The 24,788-nt window shown below is 34.9% G+C and overlaps 1 protein-coding gene across 6 annotated transcripts in view; it reads left to right on the top strand.

Annotated features, from left to right (window-relative positions):
• Positions 1 to 510, top strand: part of LOC120071440 (pre-mRNA-splicing factor ATP-dependent RNA helicase DEAH1) — a 46,306-nt gene extending 45,796 nt beyond the window's left edge. For all 6 annotated transcript variants that reach the window (XM_039023727.2, XM_090310787.1, XM_039023728.2 and 3 more), the window contains one exon: positions 29 to 510. In XM_039023727.2, the coding sequence (XP_038879655.1) occupies positions 29 to 93 (65 nt within the window). In that variant the 3' untranslated portion in view covers positions 94 to 510. The remainder of the gene's footprint in view (positions 1 to 28) is intronic.
• The last annotated feature ends 24,278 nt before the right edge of the window (positions 511 to 24,788 follow it).

The raw sequence follows: 24,788 nt of genomic DNA, 5'->3' as shown, positions 1-24,788 counted from the left end.
CTAAAGAGTATCATAATTTGTTTGATAGTGAGTTCAAAAAAGATGCCTCGTGGACAAGGTCGTGCAGGTGCGACTGGAGAAGCAGGTAGTTGAAGAAAGTTAGGACTCGATTGCGAGAAATGATAAGTGGATATACGTTTTCTGGCACGGTATCAACCTATAGCTGCAGATTTCAAATAGAATTTCTATCAACCCCCTCCACCACAAAAGATGCTTTACATACTAACTTGTAGTGTGTATCCTTCTGTACATGTCTAAATTTTAATTGTTAAATGCGTTCAACCCCATAAGGCAGAGATATCACAATTAGAAATTGTACATTTAGAAATAGGAACTTAGGCAAGTTTTGTAAGGTATCTGATGGGAGCTTTAGTAGAGAAAATCATCACTATTAGTTTGACTTAAGTTATGAACTCTTCTTTGTCGATAATATCTATCAAATGTCTACTTGAGAGTGTTGACCTAATTTTGTGACGAACTGAAATTGAATTCAGACAGTTTTTGCCATAATTTTTTACTTTCATCAAATTGTATCTCATAGCAAGTGTTGTAATTTTCACTTTCAACATTTTTTTTTGACAATTTCCTCTTTTAATAAGTCAATGACAATAGAGTTGTAATTTTGTTTAGAATTGGTGAGTTATGGCATAGTTATTTAATAGATTATGTGTGCAAAATATGATATCTTACCTAGTTCATAAACATTCAAATGTGTATTTAGTCCACAGATCCCAGGTCTAAAATGTCTTATAGGTCTTTGGAGTTGAGAGCATTATAGATTGGTCTTTGAGTTTTAGTTTTGTAACTGTAGTATATTCCAAACAAATTATAAAATTAATTAGTAGATACAAAATCAATTTTATATGTAATTGGGTTTTTAAACTTTCAATTTTCTTTTCTGAGCTCTTACATTTTTAAAAATAATGAATTGCTCAAATAATTTCTTGGACACAAAAATGAAAAATAGATTGAACATAATATTGAAAGTTTAACGGCTTTAAAGTAAGGATTTATTGGAAGACTTATCAACTACTTTTTGAAGTTTATGGTACTCTTCAATGGAAGGCAAGCAATACTAGAGATAATTGACGAAATTGTCCAAACTAGTTGAAACCGATGTTACATCGAGATTACAATTCCATTTTGTCAATGGTGGGTTGGGGACCTTGAAAGTTGGTTTTCCACGTATTCTTCCTCAAATGTTTATTTGCTCTGGCTCCAATTTTGCCAATTTATCGAGCGGAATTAAGCCGCTTCCACTCTTAATATTAAGATTTTATGAGTTTTTATACTTAAAAAATAAGTCAGAATCAAATTTAGATTTTAGTTTTAGATTTCATTTTTAAATCCTTTAGGAAAGGAAAAGGGAAAATCTTCGAAATATGGAAAGAATCCAAGTAATATCTAATTCAAAATTTGAACTACCCAAACATGTAAACTATTTACATTCAGAAATTTTAAATTTTCGATTTTATTTTTGGGCTTCAAAATTTAATTTATCATATTGTTTAATTTTGAAAATAAGTTATTTTGTAGTTATAACTACTCAAAACAGCCTAAGATTTTTGTTTTAATTGATCAATATGAACGATGAACGCTACAACGAACACACAGGAAATCATATTTTGAATTTATTACCAAGTTTAAATCTTATTTTGGTTTGTGAACTATGAATAATGTTCTAGTTCGGTCTCGAAACTTTTAAAAATGTCTGTTTTAGTCCCTGGATTTTATTTTGGAAACTTAACTTTTTAAAATGTTCGTTAGAGTCCTCGAACTTTTAAAATGTGTTTATTTTGGTCATTTATAATAATAGTGTTGAGTTATATGCCCTAAAACTCGTAGATAGTTAATGTAATTAAATGACCGTCATTAATAAATAGTTATTAATGTTTTTTTCAATAAGTGTGATTGATATTTTATTTAATTTTGTCTTATTAACCCTAAAATCCAATAAACTAACATCCTAGGCTGTCTTATGAGTCTTGAACTGTATGTAGGACATATAGGGATCAGTGTTCAAGATACAACATAAAGGGTCTATAGTATAGGGGTAAGGTTGGGTATCTTATTCTGGTAACAATATGGATACGACCCACTTTGTATTTGATACAAACGCAGTGATCCAATACGTTCGTGTAGGAGACACGCGAGTGGGGGTATCTTGGGCAATGAGTTTGTATAAGATCGGACCATGAAATAGTAATCTCTAGTTGTAACTCCGTTGACTAGTTAGGTTTCTATTTCAATAGGATGACCTAGACAACTTATTCTTACTCCTGAGTATATTATGAACTCTTGTTCATGAGAGATTGTCCTTTGATTTGTATGGGTGAGAGTGACCAGTTCACCGACTCAATATGCCTACCATTTTGGGTTAAGACCGAGTAGGTAGCTGGGAACATAATCATACAAGATGAATTTCATTCCTTCCCGATTTCAGGGTAAGTAGATGAGTGTTCCCTTAAGTGGTGTCTCCAGAACTTGAACAAAGGGCCTTACCCTCTCACTGGCCTGAGAAGAGTTTTTGTTTAATGGTTGGACCATAAACAGGTTGTTCATTAAAGAAGCCTAGGTACTTAAGGATGTACAGGTAACCTAGGGGTAAAATGGTAATTTGACTCAGTTGGTGTTACGAACACTCATGAAGGACTAACTTGCTGTTATTGGTCTATATCTATGGACATAGAAACATATTTGTAGTTGGAAGAGTGTAGCTGTGGGTCTTTATTGGAGTATGCCTACAGTTAACGAATATTGATTAATTTGGTTAATAAGTTTAACCAATTAATCTCATATTGTTGGAGCTTCTGATTTGTAGGTCAATTAGGTCCCTTTTCTAACTTGTAAAGGGCATTGAGGTAATATGTCATTAAATTGAATTTGAAATGTTCAAATTCAAAATTGGGAATTTTTTTAATGTATGTTGATACATTTTTAATATAAATTTTAATTTTAGACTTTATTATTAATTTTGGATATGATTCAAAATTAATAAATGAGAGAACAAAATATTTGAAAGGAGTTCAAATATTAATTTAATATGAATAAGATTCATATTTAAAACTATAGGTTAAAAATACTGTGCATTGGATACACATTAAAACTATAGGTTAAATGAGAGAAATATATTTGATTCAAATGAGAAATTTAAATTAAATATGTGATATTTAATTGGAGAATTAATTAATTATTTAATTTAATTGAATTTTGAATTTAATTAAATTGATTAAATCAAAACTATATGTTAAAATTAATGCGTATTAGATGCACATTAAAACGCTAGGTTATGTGAGAGGAAACCATTTAAATATGATTTAAATGTTATTATTTTTATTTATTTAATTAAATTAAATAAATAATTTTATTAAATTAAATTAAATAAATAGTTTTATTTAATAAATTAAATAAATAATATTATTTAATCTTAATCAAATAAAATGTAACTTCTACGTAGGGGATTTACTAGAGACATGGGACATCCCACGTCTCCTCACTTTCACCCTTTCTCTCCCATTCTCTCTATATAAAAAAAAAAAAAAAAATAGAGAACAATTGATTGATAATCAAAATTCTCTGCATTTTTTGTCTTCACTCTTCCTCCCAATTCCAAAAGAAAGAAAAAAAAAGGAGAATCCCACAATTCTCATCTCCTCAATTTCCCTACAATAATAGGAGGACTCCAAGTGGTGGTGCCCAATCCCAATAGAGAAATTCTACTATCAAAAGGTTTACAAGGTAAGGTTTCTTCCCCTATGATTATGTTTTTGAATTACATGCTTAATCTATTTTTCTATTTTATTCCAATGTAAAATTTTTCTGTTTTAAATGCCAATTTTAAATATGTTTGGATTTTATGTTTTGGCTTCTGCTGTGCCTTAGGGTTTTCATCCCTTAAAGTATTTTCTTAACTCATTAATAAAATGACGACGTGAGACTTATATTTTTGGATGACTAGCCTACCAAATAACTCTTTAATAAGTTAGTTACGTTAACAAATCTAGAGTTTCAATTTTGAATAAGGTGGCAATGCGGAAAAGTACATTTTCAGTTCAAAATTTTGATCGTTCAATATTTTGGGTTTTGGTTGCTGACATTTTACTTCACCTTCATCTTGGTTAATACATCTAGAGTCTAATCATTAAAATAATACGGACTAAAAATAATATTTTTTTAAAAAGTTTAGGGACCAAAATAAAACAATATTCAAACTAAAATAAGATTTGAAGCTTATTATAATTATAGAAATTAGTGCGTATGAGTCAAGATGTAGATTTCAAAGCAGAATTTTAAATAAAGATGGAGACCTTTCTTCACACTAAAGGACACTATTAAGCCGCTAGGGTTTCTTTTTGTATATTTCTTCTTCATTAAATTTAATGATATACATAGCTATTTATACCAAAGGACAAGCTAAAGTCCTAGAATGAGAAAAGACAAAATTGTATAACCAATAGGGAAGATGGAGAGAACAGGTCAGACCCAATACCAAAATCAAAGAGATAAATTGAATATTTGCACCAGATTGTTTTCAAACTAATTTCTTGCCGATGTGTCATCATTTGCCACGGGGTGCTATCCATTTAATTTCCTCACATCCCCTCAAACAAGAAGGGAGACTGGTGACCCCGAGTTTGGATCTCAAATAATTGAATTGTGAATGTGGTAATGACTTTGTAAGGCAGTCTGCAATTTGATCGGCAGAAAACATATATCGAACTAAGGGTGGAAATGGTTCAATTTGGTTCAGTTTGGTGGTCAAACCAAATTGAACCGAATTTTCTAATAAGTGAAACCGAATTTAACGCATATATGCGGTCCGGTTCGTTCGGTTTCAAGGTTTTGGTATTTTTAAAAATTCTATTTTATGTTTTTTTTTTAATTTAAAAATGGTTTGATTCGGTAGTTTTAAATTCAATTTTACTATTTTTTTTAAATATATAAATATATATACACACATATATATATTAGTTAAAAACAATTCGCTTCGATTTCAAATTCGATTTTCGAAATTGAAACCGAACCGAACCGAATTAATTTGGTTTCAAAATTTCTTCAAATTGGACTAAAACCACATTTTTCGATTTCACTGAGTATTGGATTCGGTTTAGTTCGATTTTTAGAAACAGTTCGATTTTGCAGTTTGAATGGCCACCCTTATATCAAATTTCTAGACCACCATTTAAAACTTGATCTAGGACAAAATGCACATCTATTTCAATTTGTTTGGTACGGGTATGGAACACCGGATTAGAAGCGAAGGCACCTGCACTAATATTGTCACACCAGAGAACTAGTTTTTGGAGAGACAGGACACCAATTTCAGTCAATAGTTGTTGAAGCCATTTGATTTCAACAGAGGCATGAGCCAAGGCATGGTATTTAGACCCAATACTGGAACGGGCAACAACAATTTGCTTCTTTGACGACCAAGACACTATGTGTTTCCAAGAAATGTATAGTAGCCAGCAACAGATTTTCTATCATCAACATTGGACGCCCAATCAGCATCCAAAAAGGCAACAACATTCTGGTCATCACTAGGTGTTATGAGCAGACTCATGTCTTTTGTGCCAGTCAGATATCGTAGAATACGTTTTACACCTTGCTAGTGGATGTCAGTCATCTATTTCATAAATTGACTCATATGATTCACAATATAGGCGATGCCGGGGCGTGTATTGGTAAGATAATATAAGGTGCCAACAATGCTTCTATAGAGAAAGAGATCAGCCATTGCTTTCCAATGACAGAAGTGTTGGTTTGAGAGAGGTCATGTTGAGTTTACTAAGTAGATCATCAACGTATTTGGACCGATTGAGAAACAAACTTGATTGGAGCCAAGATACTTGTATTCCAAGAAAGTAATTGAGTTGTCCAAGATCTTTGAGTGTAAACTGCTTGTTTAGTGAGGTGATCAGGTGATTGATGAGAGCCCTGTTATTACCTGTGATGAGTACATCATCCACATATACAAGAAGTAAAATTATGGAGATGCCCTTTTATGAATGAAAAGTGATGTGTCGGCTCGACTATTTGAAAAACCTCATGTGGCAGGCACGAGGGGCCTATTCCAAACCATAGATCGCCTTCTTCAATTTTCATACACGATTGGGATAAGTAGGGTGAACATACTGTTGAGTTTTATATCCTAAAAATTGTGGTTTGTAAAGAATAAACTTATTCTGTTATCAATAAAGATGTTATTGAGGCTTATTCAATAAAGTTGTTATTGAATGTATGAATTGCTCATTTCGTTTAAGAAAGAACCTAAATCCAATAAACTAAAGATCCATAGCTATTATATGAATACGTGAACTTTATGTGGCGACATAAAGATGGATCAAGTTCGAATAAATAGCCAAAATGGTCTATAGTATATGAATAAGGTTAGGTGTCTTATTCTGGTAACATATCAAATGCGGCCCACTCTCTAGTTATTACAGTTTGTTATAAAGTGCTACAAATGATGTGATCCTGATTCGTTCATGTAGTGATATAAGGAGCGGAGGTGTCCTATGCAATGAATTTGCATAAGAATGGACCAATAAATAAGTTACTCTTACTTTATAACGTTGTTTACTGTTTAAGACTGACTATTTCAAAGTGATGACCTAGGTAACTTGACCTTAATCTTGCTAATTATGAACTCCTATTTATTTGGGATTATCCTTAAATGCATGGATGAGGGTTGGTTCACCAGCAACGACTCAATAAGTCTCCCATTTGATGGTGAGATCGGGTAGATAGCTGGGGACATAGAGTGCAAGATGGAATTCACTCCTACCTGCTTTTAGGGATAGTAGAGAGATTGTTCCCTTAAGTGCTGACTTCTAGTCTTAAATAGGGGGCACCACACTCTCATTGGCCCGAGAGGGACTCGGTTTAATGATTGGATCACAAACCAATTATTCATTATAAGATCAGTGGGACTTAAGGAGCAAGATATAATCTCGGGGGTAAAACAACTTTTGGCCCAGCCGTTATTATGAACGACCTATGAAGGGTTAACTTACTAATCATGGTTATATCGTGTGGACACAATATATCTACAGTGATGGGAGTGTAACTACTGGGTTTTAGTGGAATGACCCAGCAGTTAACAAATGGTGGTTAATTAGGTTAAAGAGTTTAGCTAGTTAATCCTGAGGTAACTATGAACTCCTGTCTATTTGGGATTATCCTTAGATTTGCATGGGTGAGGGTTGGCTCAACAGCGCTGGCTCAATAAGCCTCCTATTTCAGGGGTAAGACCGAGTAGATAGCTGGGGACATAGGGTGCAAGACAGAATTCACGCCTACTCGATTTAGGGATAAGAGAAAGGTTGTTCTTTTAAGTATTGAATTTGTTTCTTGAACAAGGGGCCCCACCCTCTCACTGGCCTGAGAGGGATCTAGTTTAGTGGTTGGATCATAAACTAATTGTTCATTAGAGGATCAGTGGGAACTTAAGCAATAAGACGTAAAATCGGGGGTAAAATAACATATTGACCCACGATATTATGAACAATCTTTGAAGGGTCGACTTACTGGTTATGGTTATATCATGTGGACATAAACATATCTATAATCAGGAGAGTGCAACTATCGAGCTATAGTGGTATGACTTGATAGTTAACGAGTACTGTAAAGAGTTTAGCCAATTAACCTTAATCGTTGGAGCTCATGATCTGTAGGTCCATAAGGTTCCTCTACTAGCTCGTAAAACATAAACACCTTGAATTATTAAATTGAGTGAATTTGAAATGATATTAATTTGAATTGTTCATATTGAATTTCAATTTGAAAATGTTCAAATTGAAATTAGGATTTTGAGTGTGAATAAATTCAAAATCAAATTAGGGTTTATTTAATTATATTCGATATAATTAACATTTAATTTGTTAAAATTAAACGAAATTGGAGAGTTTATAATATTTAAATATTGATTTAAATATTAATTACATGAATAAGATTCATGTTTAAAATTAGGTGTGTGATTAATTTAATATTTGATATTAAATTATTTATTTAATTAAATTTATTAAATTAATTAAAAATCAAATTAATTTTCAATTTTAAATTCATTTTGAGAAATTGAATTTGATTAATTATGAATTAAATCAAATTGGTTTTAATTAATTTTGAATTAATTGGAAAATTGGAAATTTAGAAATTAAGGAAATTTGAAATTTGAGAAAGTGGGTTTTTCCCACTTTTCTCAAGCATGAGATGCTTCTCATGCACAATCACAAAATTTAAACTTGAATTGGGAAGTAGCTACTGGCCATCAATAAGATTGAGGGTGGTTGCATGCTAAGATTCAAAAAGAACTCTCAAATTTGAAGAAGAAATGGATGAACTAGAGTTGGAAAATCTGATTTTCTGCACTTCTTCTTCCAACTAAAACCCACATTTTACCTTCACCTAATTCACTCAAATTCGAATTCCACCACTCAAATTCAAGGCTGAGAATAGTAAAAAAGATCTCTTGGTAGTTTACGGTCGATTTGGAGCTGGATTAACGTGAAGAGTTGCTTGGAATTAAAAGAAATCATCAAAGGTATGTTATCTTAAAACCCTCTTCAATTTTCTGCAAATGCATGCTTTTAGAACTCAAACTAAATGTAATTAGAGTACTTATTGATTATGTTTGCTTCCGTTGCATGCTTGTGTATTCCATCAAAACCTTATAACAGTGTGGCGAATAAATTTGAAGTGTTCAAATTCGATTTTTAGAGGAAAGCGTTAAATATATAAAATATATTTAATCTAATGTTTAATTTTGAATTAAACATAAAGAGAGATAAAATAGAAGATATTTAAATAAGATTTAAACATCAAGATTATGAATAGTCACTCGTTGCCACATTATCCGTCTTAGATTCATATTAATTGGGATTAGTATTGTATTTAATATTAAATTAAATCAATTAAATCGATTAATTAGTTATTTAATATTGATTTAATTTTAAAATTAATTATTAGAATTAATTTTTAAATTAAATGGAATTGGTCAAAATTACATTAAAAATTAAAATTGTTGACTAGGTAAAAAATGCAATGAAAGTCAAAATGTTGACTTTTGACTTTGATAGTCAAAAAGTCAAATTTGTTGACTTTGGACTTTAACAGTCAAACTTTGATCTTTGATCAAGTTAGTGGAAATATCCAACAATTATGAGTGGGAAATGTCAACATTTGCATTGTTAAGTATTGTCTTCAATCGGAGACACTTGTCCTGCTAATCCCACTTTGAGTTAGTAGATTTTTTAGTGTCAAATTCTCATCAAATTCAAAGTTGCATATGTTTGCATGAAAATGGCTTTTAAAAGGAAGAGTTTAATGAATTTTAATCTTCTTCAAGTGAGATTTTATGAGATTATTTGATAATCTCAACCCCTTATTTTCCCTAAAACACTTAGCTTTTTCCTCTCAAAATTAGTCACTCACCGGATCCCACCATCCCATTCTAAGTCCGAAGTGAAGGAAATCGTACACGAGAATTTCCATGAGCAGCGGAAGAATCTTTCCAAATTACAATCGTATATGAACTTTACAATTATAATCACAAACGGAAACATACGGTTATGCTAAAAGAAAATTACAACATGCTTTAATATAGATCAAGGACAAGAAATAACAAACCTTTGTAGACTCATCTTTGAGTTCCTTGATCATGAACGCTCGATCACAGCAACACAGCAACATATGAACGTTCGTTCAACACGACCGCTACAATGCACGAACACTGCGCACTCGAACTAAGCGATCGCCAAGGTCACAAATACCCCGAACACCGAAAAAAGCTTCCATAGAATTGCGACAGTGTCGAGTTGAGTATGATACCACCAAGAAGATTACCTTGGTATTCTCAGTGTGAGAATTCAGAGGGTGGGCTCTGTGTGGACTTGGTTTGAGGCAGAAAATCGAAGGAACCACAATCATGTAAATGATTGAGAAAGTGGGAGAAGGAACAACCTATCGTATATGTTGATGCCCAATTGTTTAGGAAAAGCTATGCGATCATCTAGGAAAAGCTATGCGATCGTTTAACTCATCGTTTATCTGAGTGTCTATTGTGCACTAACACTCCACGATCTTTTAGCTAACTCCAAACTGTCGCTTAGTAAATCAATTTACTTGACAACTCTCTGTCAGTATTTTCTGAGATTGGAAAAATCAAATCAACTTCTTTCATTTTCTTACTAAAATTAGGAAAATATTTTTCCTTTTATCTCATGGTTACCATGAAACCACCAATAACCTCCCACTTAATTGGTTATTAGAGAAAAAGAGATAATTATCCAATAATTAATATTATTATAAATATAAATGATAACTAACTTACCATAATATATTCATAATCTATAGTTTTAATATTTCATATCATGAAACATATAAACCATAGCTCTTTTTCTATTTCATGGTACTTAATGTAAATCTCATTTACAGTAATCCTCCACTAGATGTATCTTATACATCATACCGATCATGTCATATATAATCGAATTACCTCTTGTCAATTTGGACATTTTAAATCAACACCAAGAACTGATCTTTAACTTGAATCCATAACTACCAAGTGGACCCTATGGACTTATAGCTTAAAGCTTCAACAGTACGTGAATAATTGACTAAATTCTTTAGTCACGGGATCCACCATCCGTTAACTACCAGGCACTCCACTAAAGACCAACAGCTGAACTCTCCTTACCACAGATATATTATATGTCCATCTTAACCAATTAACAGCATGACAACCCTTCATAGATCGTTCGTACGTACAGCTCGGCCAATAACCATTATGCCCCTATAGTTACATCTAACTCCTTATATACTACTGAATCCTCTAATGAACATAAGTCATAGTTCTACTATGACTGGTCCTCTCTTCCAAAGAGAAGTTGTGGCCACTATGTTCAAGCTCCGGAATCAGCCCTTAAGGGAGCAATCTATCTACTTACCCCTACTTCGGGGAAGGAGTGAATTCCATCTTGGTAAGTGAGTTCCCAGCTCCCAGATCAGATAAGTTCCCAAAAAGGTAGACATGTTGAGTAGGCAATCTGGCCACTTTCAACCTATACTAATCAAAGAACTGCCCTCAAAGGCAGAAGTTCCCAAAACACTTAGAATTGAGGTCGTGTAACCTATAGTCGTTTAGGTGAGATGTAAGTCTTTAGTATCAACGACATTATATACAGAGTCTAGTCATCTCGTGGTCCAGTCTTATACAAACTCTTTGTATAGGACACCCCCGCTCACATGTCTCCACATGAATAGTCAAGATCTACCATCTGTAGTAGCTTACAACACTTGCAAACCTTTATAAAGCGAGCCGTATCCGTAGTGTCACTAGGATCAAGTATCCCACTTTAATCCTTATACTATAGACCTATTTAGGTTATCACTTAAGGCATGGTCCACTTGTATATCACATATACATGCTTAAGTTTACATAAGATAACCATAGAGCTTTGTTTATAGGATTTGAGTAAATGCCAGAATGAAATAACAGTTATTTTATTCATAAAACAATGTGTATAATTACAAAAAACGAGACTTCGAGAGAATTAGGGGACCAATCTCAACAATCTCCCACTTGTCTTAATTCCTCGGGAGACTATTGTATAATACAATATAAAACATGTACAATATACAATAAACTAGGGCATACCCCAGTATCATCTCCCACTTACCCTAGACAAGAAGCTGCATGTCCTGCAGACCCAAACTCTCCAGGTGACCCTCGAACACTTTAGCCGTGAGAGATTTTGTAAAGGGATCAACAATATTATGCTCTGACGCGATCTTCGTGACTATCACATCACCGCAATGGACAATCTCCCTGATCAAGTGGTATTTCCGCTCTATATGCTTACCCCGACGATGACTCCGAGGTTCCTTCGAATTTGCCACAGCCCTGCTGTTATAACAATAACGAGTGAAAGGTAAATCCATATTTGGAAAACTTTCAAATTAGAAAGGAATTTCCTTAGCCAAACAACTTCCTTAACTTCTTCACAAGCTACTATATATTCAGCTTCCATAGTGGAGTCTACGATGCATCCTTGCTTGATGCTTCGCCATACTACAACCCCTCCATTTAGAGTGAACACTGACTCTGATGTCGATTTGCGAGAATCTCTATCGGTCTGAAAGTCAGAATCTATGTATCCTGTAAGGATCAGATCTTTATCTCCATACACGAGCATGTAGTCCCTCGTTCTCCGAAGATACTTGAGGATCGTCTTGACCGCCGTCCAGTGATCAAATCATGGATTGGGCTGATATCGACTGACAATCCCTACTGCATAGCAAATGTTAGGTCTGGTACACAACATTGAGTACATTAAGCTTCCTACAACTGAAGCATAGGAAATCCGTCTCATATCTTCAACTTCTTGAAGTGTCTTAGGACATTGATCCTTAAACAAAATGATTCCATGCCTAAAAGGTAATAGACCCATCTTGGAATCCTACATCTTGTACCTGATCAACATTTGATCAATGTACGATGCCTAAGACAGGACTAACCGTTTGCTCTTACGATCCCGAATGATTTGGATCCTTAGAACGTACTGTTCCTCACCCAAACTTTCATTTGGAACTGGGCAGCTAGCCATTTCTTAATGTCAGTTAGATACCCTATATCATTCTCAATGAGTAGGATATCATCCACATACAGTACCAGGAAAGTTACTGAGATGTTGATGATCTTCTTGTAGACATAAAGCTCATCAACATTCTGATCAAAGCCAAACGACTTGACCGCAGTGTCAAATCTCATGTTCCATGATCTAGATGCTTGTTTCAGCCCATAAATGAACCTATTAAGCTTGCAAACTTTTTGCTCTTGATCTGAAACTATAAACCTCTCTGGTTGAGTCATATAGATGGCCTCCTCAAGATTACCATTAAAAAAAGCCAGTCTTGACATCCATTTTCCATATTTCATAAACATAAAATGTGGCTATGGACAAGAATATCCGGATAGACTTGAGCATGACAACATGTGAGAAAGTTTCTTCATAATCAACTCCCTCAACCTGTGTATAACCCTTTGCCACGAGTCGAGCCTTAAAGGTTTTCACCTTTCCATCTACACCTCTCTTTCACTTATAAATCCACTTACACCTAATAGGTCTCACCCCATCAGGCGGATCAACAAGCTCCCAGACGTTATTGAAGTACATAGACTCCATTTTCTGATTCATGGCTTTAATCCATTCATCCTTATCAACATCCTCTATTGATTTCTCAAAAGACAATGGATCATCGACCCCATCATTCGAAATGATGTTTTGGGCTTTAGTCAAACCCATGTAGCGATTCGGTGGGTTCATAACCCTTCCACTACGTCGAGGAAATCTCAACTCTTGAGCTGGTTGACTAGATGTTCCAACCTCAACAACTCTTGTTGATCTTTCGGCTTGTTCAACAACTCTTGTTGAACCCTCAGTAGTTTCAATCTCACTAGAAATCTCACGCAAAACGAGCTTACTCGGTGGCTTATGATCCCGGATGTGGTCTTCTTCCAAGAAGATAGCATTTGTAGAAATAAACACTTTGTTCTCACTCAGATCATGGAAGTATCCACCTCTCATTTCCTTGGGGTAGCCTACAAAGAATCAAACCTTTGAATGCGGTTCCAACTTCTTTGGGTTAGTCACTAGCACATGTGTCGGACAGCCCCAAATCCTAAAGTGGCGTAAACTACTTTTACGTCCCCTCCACAGCTTAAAAGGTGCTTCAGAAACACTTTTTGAGAGAGCGTTGTTCAGGATATAATATGCAGTCTCACTGCAAAACCCCAAAACGAGTCTGGAAGATGAGCATAACTCATCATAGACCAAATCATGTTCAACAAGGTTCTTTTTCTCCTTTTTGATACACCATTCTACTGAGGTGTACCAGGGGCCGAGAGTTGGGACGCAATCCCATGTTCTATCCTATAGTTCTGGAATTGGAGGTCCATATACTCTCCACCACGATCAGATCATAGTTTTTTTTTTTTTTTTTAATCTTTTTAACTAAAAAGTTATCAACTTCAGCCTTATACTCCTTGAACTTGTCAAAGGCTTCAAAATTACGTTGCATTAGGTAGAGATACCCGAATCTTGAATAATCATCTATGAAAGAGATGAAATATTCATACCCACCTCGAGCTCTAATATTCATCGGACCACAGAGATCTGAATGTACAAGCTCCAAGGCTTCCTTGGCTCTGTAACCTTTTCCAGTAAAAGGTCATTTGGTCATCTTGCCTTCAAGGCATGATTCACATATCGGTAAAGAGTTTTCTTCTAAACTCTTTAGAAGTCCACTTTTCACCAACTTCTCAATCCTATTGAGGTTGATGTGACCTAAACTTAGATGCCAAAGATGGCATTTTCCTTAGGAGAAACCTTCGATCTTTTAGCTGTTGTTGCCGTATTGAACATTTCAGTGTTAAACAAGGCTTTTATGACTAACGAACTTAGTACATATAAGTTACTTTCCATTGAACTATAACCAATCTCTGTTCCATTCTTGAAAATAAACACTTTATTCTCAGAAAAGGAGACGGTATACTGTTGTTCAATGAGACAAGAAATCGAGATTAAGTTCCTCTTAATATGAGGAACTACAAAAACATTATCTAGTAACAGATAACGTTTCTTTTCAACAAATAACTTCAGCCTGCCTTCAGTAACAGCTGAAACAACTTCACCAGTATTGACTCATAAAAGTCATCTCTTCCTGTGGCAACGTTTGCCAGGAACTGAATCCTTAGTAAGAGGAACTGATATGATTGGTAGCACCCAAATCTAAGATCTAGGCAGAATCATTATTCTCTACCAAACACGTTTCCAAGACCAATAAATCAGATTTACTGTCTTTCTTCCTCTTTTAGAGAGTAGTGGGATCAGTGTCAGAATAACTGGCACTACTGGTTTTGTCATCTATCCCCTTGTGCTCGACAAGTAAGAATTGACGTTCAAACAAATATTGCAACAAGTCCATGATTGCGAGTGCGATGACCATGTTCTCAACCCTTTTGGCCAAAACATCAGGTTAGCCAAAATATGAAGTCGGGCCAATTGATTAGCCTTCATCCACACCTCATATGCATTACGAACACTTCGCGGTGCATCAAAGGTCAGGACTTGAGGATAGTTCTTAACCATGACGAATTCGAGGTTGTTTTCCACGGAATACGTTTCACATGATTCTTTCCACTGTATGTATTCGGTCATATTAAAAGCACTAAACGGAAATACTAACGAGTTGCTAAAAAAAAAACACATAGACCTAAGTTAGGTTTGAAGCAAATACCCATTGTAAAACAAACAACATCCAATAAGGTTTAAGCAAAACTAATATGAACCCTGTGTGACATCTAGTTTCGCAATGACGCTTCAAAGGTTTAGGACAAAAGTTGCCGAAGGGAGGTCAATTATCCCTACTTTGAATTAAGAAGTTCTCAATCAGTCATTAATACTAGAACAACTCTTGCTTCTATAACGACTAGTCATCATTGATTTAGTCAAGAGATCATTAACTTACTTAACAATCTCTCGTAAGTGTGACCCACCATTTTAGGCCCTAGAGATCCGCCTCAAGCAGCCAATCCGAAAGGAAAAAATCTGATTGAAGCAAAACCTAAAGTGACCCTATTCATTTCTAGAGTTCACCTGGATCTTTACCAACTGCACAAAATCCATCTGAAGGGGGACACTCCTAGGGTGCCAGGAGGGAGTATAGAATGATCTCACGGTGTGAACCAATGATAGAGACCATAGGATGTGTTGACACACACCCTTCACCAAGTTACTATAAACACTCTCTTCGTCCACCTTGATATTGACTCATGCAAACACCATCTGAAGGGGGATGCTCCCAGGGCACCACGAGGCCAAGCATGAATCTCATGTCATGAACATACAGGGAGAAACGTGAGTGGAATCATAGATATATTAGATACATCTTTTCCGGCTAAGGAGTTTAATAACTTTTGATCATCATCCATTAAACTCTTTAACGAAGTCTTTGATCAATTGTCGCATGCTTGTTGAAAATCCATCTAATTCACCTTTCCAGGTAGGTTCCTAGGTAGGGGTGTTCCATTTTCGTTAGCTTAAGAACCCCAGCCTAGATAGAACCCACCTTAGACAAAAGGTCCCTTATAAATAGATTTAAAACAAATTTAATCTTTTATACCAATCAATTTAATCCTATTAAACTGATTTTAGAAGATTAATCTAGATTACTAAACTCTTTAGAACCATTTGAACTTGGGTCTATCTCAATCCAATTTTTAAACCCTTTTAAAAAAAACTTGAGTTCACCCTAAGTCCGCATGCAAATCTTTCTTATTGATTTTAGTTCTAATTTCCTTTATAACACTTGTAAATGGAAACAATCAAAACCACAGTGCAAAGCTAAGACATGCAAGGCATTCATAATGATTATAAATAACCTAAGTGTCATGCTCAATGCTTGTTCATTCATTGCTACTTCTTTTATATAACGCTTATACAAAACAGCAATGAAACAAACACAACATGCTTCCATTCATCGTTAGACTATAACACTTATAATAAAAGGATGATGCATGAATATGCTCACTGCATGCAAAATATAACTCTTATATTTCATGATGCATGCGCATGCTTTCATGTGACTTCTTCATGCAATATTATAACAATTATAATACATGATGCATGAATAATTGCACAATCTAAGGTGGGCTTTTAAACTATATGTCAAACATTTTTCCATATAAACACCATACATCACATGTATAATAAAAAATGTTGATGAACGGGGTAAAATTGCCTAAAAAACACAAAACTAAAGCTAACTATTACAAAAACAAGGAGTCACCGGTTCAAACAGGCGAACTAGGTCTTGAACCGTCCGGGCGAAGCAACGTGTCTCCAACCAACATGCACCAAACTCCCCGCGATCGTCTACACGAAAGAACAAACACTTCGCTCTATCGTTTACCAACACTTTCAGAGCTAAACGATTGTTTAGCAATGATCGTGTACCTTTTACTAAACGATGAAGCTTGAGGTACGTGATCACCTAGCGTGCTCCACACAATGCTAGCCTTACGCGATCGTCTAAACGACTACAATGCGGCAAAGCACCATCACCTAAACGATCGCTTAGCGAACGCCTTTGTATCATATACCGCACGATCGTGTAGGTAGTAACTAAGTAATGAAGCAAGCTAACTACACGATCGTCTAGCGCCCGCCTTTTACTAAATGATGAGCATCAAATGCTCCTACTATGATTGTGTACCTCCAGTGCCTATATGATCGGGCAACCAATGCTACACGATAGAGTAAACGATTTACCTAATCGTTTAACATAGCTAAACGATTGTTTAGTAAATACTACACGATCGTATAGAAAAATCTACACGATCGCTTAGATAAATCGCAACGATCGTTTACTTTAGGCTACACGATACGACCAACTCTTGGTCTTCTTCCTCGTTGAGAACTGCATCTTCATGCTTCGAAACTTCATCACAAACGACTCGACAAACTCAAACTCTTTGAATTACAGACTCGATTTCATGTTAATTACGCCCAAAAACACAGGGGCCCTTACAAATTAACACTTTGTAATTGAAGAAAACATCCATCACTGCCATCCACATATGCACTTAACAATTAAACATAAATGCAAAAAACCCACCAAAACTGTAAAAGAAGTTCAAAAAAGAATTGAAATTTGGATTATTAGAAAAACCTAGCTCTGATACCAGTTAAGGGAAATCGTACACGAGGATTTCCATGAGCAATGTAAGGATCTTTCCAAATTACAATTGTATATGAACTTTACAATTAAAATCACAAACGGAAATATACGGTTATGCTAAAAAAGAATTACAACATGTTTTATTATAGATCAAGACAAGAAATAATAAACCTTTGCAGACTCATTTTTGAGTTCTTTGATCACGAACGCTCGGTCATAGCAACACAGCAACACATGAACATTCGTCCAAAACTATCGCCACACTGCACGAACACCGCACACTCGAACTAAGCGATTGTCAAGGTCACGAACACCCCGAACACCGCGAACAGCCTCCATAGAACCTCGACAGTGTCGAGTTAAATATGACAACACCAAGATGGTTACCTTGGTATTCTCAGTGTGAGAATCCAGAGGGTGGGCTCTGTATGGACTTGGTTTGAGGCAGAAAATCGGAGGAACCCCAATCGTGTAAATGATTGAGCAAGTGGGGTAAGGAACAACCTATCGTATAGGTCGATGCCAATCGTTTAGGAAAAGCTATGCGATCGTCTAGCAAAAGCTATGCGACCGTTTAGCTCATCGCTTAGCTGAGTGTCTATCGTGTACTAACACTCCACGATCGTTTAGCTAACTTCAAGCTGTCGCTTAATAAATCTAATTTACTTGAAAACTCTCCGTGAGTATTTTCCGAGATTGGAAAACTCAAATCAACTTCTTTCATTTTCTTACTAAAATTAGGAAAACATTTTTCCTTTTATCTCACGGTTACCATGAAACTACCATGAAACTACCAATAACCTCCCACTTAATTGGTTATTAAAGAAAAATAGATAATTATCCATTAATTAATATTATTATAAATATAAATGATAACTAACTTACCATAATATATTTATAACCTATAATTTTAATATTTCATCTCATGAAACATATAAACCATAGCTCTTTTTCTATTTCATGTTACTTAATGCAAATCTCAATGAATGGTAACTAACTTACCATAATATACTTATAACCTATAATTTTAATATTTCATCTCATGAAACATATAAACTATAGCTCTTTTTCTATTTCATGTTACTTAATGCAAATCTCACTAGATGTATGTTATACATCATATCGATCATATCATATATAATTGAATTACCTCTTGTCACTTTGAACATTTCAAATTAACACCAAGAACTGATCCTCAACTTGAATCCATTGAGCTACCAAGGGGACCTTATGGACCTATAGCTTGAAGCTCCAACGGAACGTGAATAACTGACTAAACTCTTTAGTCACGGGATCCACCATCCGTTAACTGCCAGACACTCCACTAAAGACCGACAGCTAAACTTTCCTCACCCCAGATATATTATGTGTCCATCTTAACCAATCAATAGTGCGACAACCCTTCACATCTCGCTCGTAAGTACAACTCGGCCAATAATCATTATGCCCTTGTAGTTACATCTAATTCCTTAAATACCACTGAATCCTTTAGTGAACATACCACTGAATCCTTTAGTGAAGATAAGTCATAGTCCTACTATGGCTGAGTCCTCTCTTCCAAAGAGAAGCTATGGCCACGATGTTCAAGCCTCAGAATCAGCCCTTAAGGAAGCAATCTATCTACTTACCCTTGCTTCGGGGAAGGAGTGAATTCCATAGTGAGTTCCAAGCTCCCAGATCAAATAAGTCCCCAAAAAGGTAGGCATGTTGAGTTGGGAATCTGGCCACTCTCACCCATACTAATCAAAGGATCGCTCTTAAAGGCAGGAGTTCCCAAAACACTCAGGATTGAGGTCGTGTCACCTATGGTCATTTATGTGAGATGTAAGTCTCTAGTATTAACGACGTTATATACAGAGTCTAGTCATCTCGTTGTCTGGTCTTATACAAACTCTTTATATAGGACACCCCCGCTCGCATGTCTTCACATGAATGGTCAAAATCTACCATCTGTAGTAGCTTACAACACTTGCAAACCTGTACAATGCGGTTCGTATCCGTAGTGTCACCAAGATTAGGTATCCCACCTTAATCCTTATACTACAGACCTATTTAGGTTATCACTTAAGGCATGATCCACTTAAATAACACATATACAATACTTAAGTTTACATAAGATAACCATGAAGTTTTGTTTATTGGATATGAGTAAATGCCAGAATGAAATAACAATTATTTTATTCATAAAAAAATGTGTATAATTACAAAGAATGAGACTCCGGGAGAATTAGGACACCAATCCCAATAACGAAGAATAGTCAGAAGACTCTCGTGGTAGTCTATGAGCTGTTTGTGAGGAGATTGGAGCTTTTCTGAAGAAGATTTGAGACTACAAAGGTGAAGGAACTCGTATGAGGAGAACCTTGAACGGAGGCGGATCGACCAAATTCCATTAATTATTGAATACAAAATTTACAGTAAACATACAAACAGATATGCATTTAAAACTAAATTACAACATGCTATTGAAGAAAAGGTTTCAAGAAAACCTCACCTTTGAGGACCTTTTCTTCACGAATTTCCCTTGAACATTCACAAACAACTTGAAGACCTTCTTCAAGATAGATCTTGAACCAAAATCCGGACACTACCACGGTGAAACCTTGGTATTATTAGGGTGAGAACTCAGGAATGGTGGACTCTGACTATTTTGGTTTAGAGGGGAAGCTTAATGTGAAGGAGGAAGAAGATTGAGAAAACTTTCACACAAGGCAAACTCACAGTAACACTTCTGTTATATTTTTTCTCTCAATCGTTCAACAACAACAACAACAATAGAGAAGAAGAAAATGATTTTCTTTTATTCTTCTTGCCGTAAAGAACAATCACCCCCACTAATGTGGGTGGAGAGAAAAAATAGGGAAACTCCCTTCTTTATTATCAAAATAATAATAATAGTATAAATATAAATATCATAACTAACTTGTCATATTATATATATATATATATATATATTATATTATATGTTATATCAAATATAACATATAAGCTATAGTTTTAAAATGGTATCATATACAACATAAATTATGTTTCTTTTATCTATTATATGACATTTAATATAAATCTTATTTATATTAAATTTAACAACTATGAATCTCATTCATAGAAAACATATTTGAATCTCATTCAAATATTTATTTTCTCCCATTAAGCTATAATGTATCAAATACTGTAACGACCCGACCTCCTAGGACTTAAGTTAGGCCGTTACTAAATACATGCATGCATGGAACTCAAAATGACACTCGGTTATGGTGAATAAATGCTAATTAAATAAGGTAAGTTCAAAAGACTTTCATTAAATTCAAATACTAAATCAATAGTAGGGTACCCATAAATCATAAAGGATAATAAATAAATCTGAAAAACGATTCTTAAAAGTAAGTTTTAAACATCAAAACTAAAAATTAAGGGAAACATGAAAAGAACTTTAAATCTCATGATGCGGAAGCATAAAAACTAGTCCCAGTGGCTCGATCACGAATTCCGCTTGTCCATTGCCAGTGCATCTCTACCCTTACCGGAAACAACAACATGAGAAAGAATGAGTATAAAATACTCAGTAAGTAACCCCACTACTGGGGTCAGGCTTGGTATCTATGTCCTCTAGATACCCACCTCTTGTGAAACATATAAACTACTCTAGTCCTCATGGGACACATATGCACATGAAACAAGAAGGAGATGGAGTCCTATCCTACTATCGTTAAGTAGGCCCACTATCTCTTGTGAATCCCGAAGGAGACACAAACTGGTGAATCCTAAAGGAAACACAAACTGGTTAATCCCGAAAGAGACACGAACTGGTGAATCTCGAAGGAGACACAAACTAGTGAATCCCAAAGGAGACACAAACTGGTGAATCCCGAAGGAGACACAAACTGGTGAATCTCGAAGGAAATACAAAATCTAATGGGCATCTAACTAATCAGTGACATTTTCACAGTCTCAACATCATAATCATCACTGTATGAATCTATGACATACATATAAACCTCAACATCATGGCTCTACAACATACACATATACCTCAACATCATGGTTCTACAACATACATGCATACCTTAACATCATCAGATCAAATACAACCATGGAAGTACATACCATTTCATACTAGCATTCAAGTGTCTATGTGCATAAATAAATAATTCGGATCTTGTAACAGAACATACTTTAATCATGTTATACTATCAATCTTTCATGCTGTCATTCTGCCATAACCTTCATTTAACATGCTAGCATACATCTAATGCCTGGCCCATGGGCAGTTCCAGTAGTAAGATTACTTACCTTGATATTCGGTCAAACCAAAACCAATTGAATGTTTGTGAAATTCTTGAATCCTTAATCAAGCCTAAACATAAACCAAGCTTTAAAATTAATAGTTAAGGCCAAATTCCAAACACCCAAATATTACAAAATATTTCTAGATAACTTTACCTAAGGTGTGGTCCAATTCAAATTCACCTTCCAAACCTTCAATTTTAAGCCCAAATAATTAGTAATCCAAACTCTTCTTCATCTTGAATGAAATTCTTGAATCAACCCCCTAATCATAATTTGAAATTAGGCTTACATGATTAAAGTTTGAATCAAATATACACTTTACTACCAATGTCTCAAATAAATTATCCATATGTAGCTTCGTCAAAAACATAACTTCCAAATGACTTTATCAAAATTTCTCAACAACCAAAATTAATCCACAAGAGGGTAATCAAAGCATAAAACTTACCAAAACTCGCTAAAACAAACTCCAACTTCACTGAACAACACCTCAATACCTTCACAAACTTGAATCCAAAGTTGAAACACAATGGGTATCAACCAATTGATGCCAAAAGTAAATGAGTATTTAAGAATCAATCGAAAAAAAACCCAAATGGCAGCAATATTTCTCAAATCGATAGATCTAATGACGGTAAAAGCGAATGACGCTTGAGTAGTGGTGGACGGAGGTCATGAAGAAGAAACTGACGCGGCGGCTTTGGGCGGCGTCGGACAAGCTCACGAATGTGAGGAAGAAAAGGGGGCTGGGGTTTGACTTTTATAAAAAAAAACAACAACAATAATAATAAAACAAAAAAGGAAATAAATATAAATACATTTAATTTCTTTCCGTTTTATACTATTAAATTCCTTTCCGTTCAATAGAAAATGAATTCCTACCATTAATTTCCAATTTGAATTTCAAATTGAATAATTTCACGCCAACAATTAAATTCCCGCACTTACACTTGAATTCCAAAAATGCCCTCCAACTAATCACAATTACTGAAATTCCAAATAATAAAGTTATTGAAATTACATTATTACTAAAAAAATGTGTGGGGTGTTACAAATACATTAGGATAATTATATCACATATAATTGAAATAATTTAATTATATCATATATAATTAAATCCCTCCATTAATTTGAACAATCCAAATTAATCCAAAAACTAATTCTCAACTAAATCCTTTTGAGCTACCAAGGAGATCTCATGGACCTATAGTTTGAAGCTCCAAATGTACACGAATAATTAATTAAACTCTTTAGTTACATTATTCACCATCCCTTAACTGTCGCGCACTCCATTAAAGACCAACAACTACACTCTTTGCACTACAGATATATTTCTGTGTCCATTGAATATAACCAATTAACAGTACAATGACTCTTCACAAATTGCTTGTAAGTACAGATGGACCAAATTACCATTTTGCACCTGTACTTACACCTAACTCCTTAAATACCACTGATCTCTCTAATGAACAATATATCATATCCTACTATGACTAAACCCCTCTTGGGCTAGGAGAGGGTGTGGCGCCACATTGTTCAAGACCCGAAATCAGCCCTTAAAGGAGCAATTTATCTACTTACCCCTGTTTTAGGGAAGGAGTGAATTCCATCTTGTATAGTTGTGTTCCCAGTTCCCCAATCAGATGAATCCCCAAATAGTAGACTTGTTGAGTCGGTGATCTGGCCACTCTCACCCAAACAAATCAAAAGACCATCCTCATAGGCAGGAGTTCACAACTCACTAAGGATTCAGGTCATGTTACCTATGGTCATCCTAGTGAAATGTAAGTCTCTATTATGAATGGTGTTATATAATGAGACTAAATATTTCGTGGTCCGGTCTTATACAAACTTCCCTATATAGGATATCCTTGCTCGCATGTCTAATACATGAATGATCAGTATCAGATCATTTGTAGCACTTTACAACAATTGTAACACCTATAAAGCAGACTATACCCGTAGTGTCACCAGGATAAGGTACCCAAACTTATCCATATACTACAGACCATTTAGGTTATCACTTAAACACGATCCACTCATGTGTCTTCACATACATGTTTAAGTTACAAAGATAACCTTGGATGTTAGTTTATTAGTTTGTGGTTAATGCAACTAAAATATCACATATTTTATAGACAATGAATAAAATATCAAATATTTTATTAATTGCAAAATGAGTTTGTTCATACAATAATTACAAACTATTGACTCAACGAGTTTTAGGGCATCAACCCCAACAAAAGGTCGTATTTCTTCTATCCTTTTATTATTATTTTACTTGCATGCTTATTCTTTGAAATTAACCTAATTAAAGTACTTTAAATTTGTTTTCCCTTCTGCCTCGCATGTGTTCATTCCATTACATACTCGAGGCTGAGCCATGAAAACATCCCCATCCAACGTACCATTCAAGAATGCATTATTGAAGTCTAACTACCGAAGCTTCCAATTGTTTGAAACAGCATGGGAGAGTACAACAGGGATAATAGACGCCTTTGAAGGAAATTTTCGAAAAAGATCCTTTGAGCAGAAGAAAAGATCGTCCCAAGTTCCATTTTTATAGTAAAACAACAACAAGATATGCATTTACATGATTATAAAATGTTTTAAATAAAATATACTTAGAGTTTTAGAAACTCTTACCTTTGAAGAACCCTTTCTTCAAGAACATCCTCGAATGGATCACGAACTGGTCTACTTCTCTAGAACAGAACACCACCACTCGAGAACCCTCTGTATTCTCTTGGGATAAAGGATTC

Source organism: Benincasa hispida, chromosome 2 (assembly GCF_027475165.1).
Source record: "Benincasa hispida cultivar pf3 chromosome 2, pf3_genome.v1.1, whole genome shotgun sequence".
In the NCBI taxonomy this organism is placed as follows: domain Eukaryota; kingdom Viridiplantae; phylum Streptophyta; class Magnoliopsida; order Cucurbitales; family Cucurbitaceae; genus Benincasa; species Benincasa hispida.
This window is presented reverse-complemented; position numbering and strand designations above follow the sequence as displayed.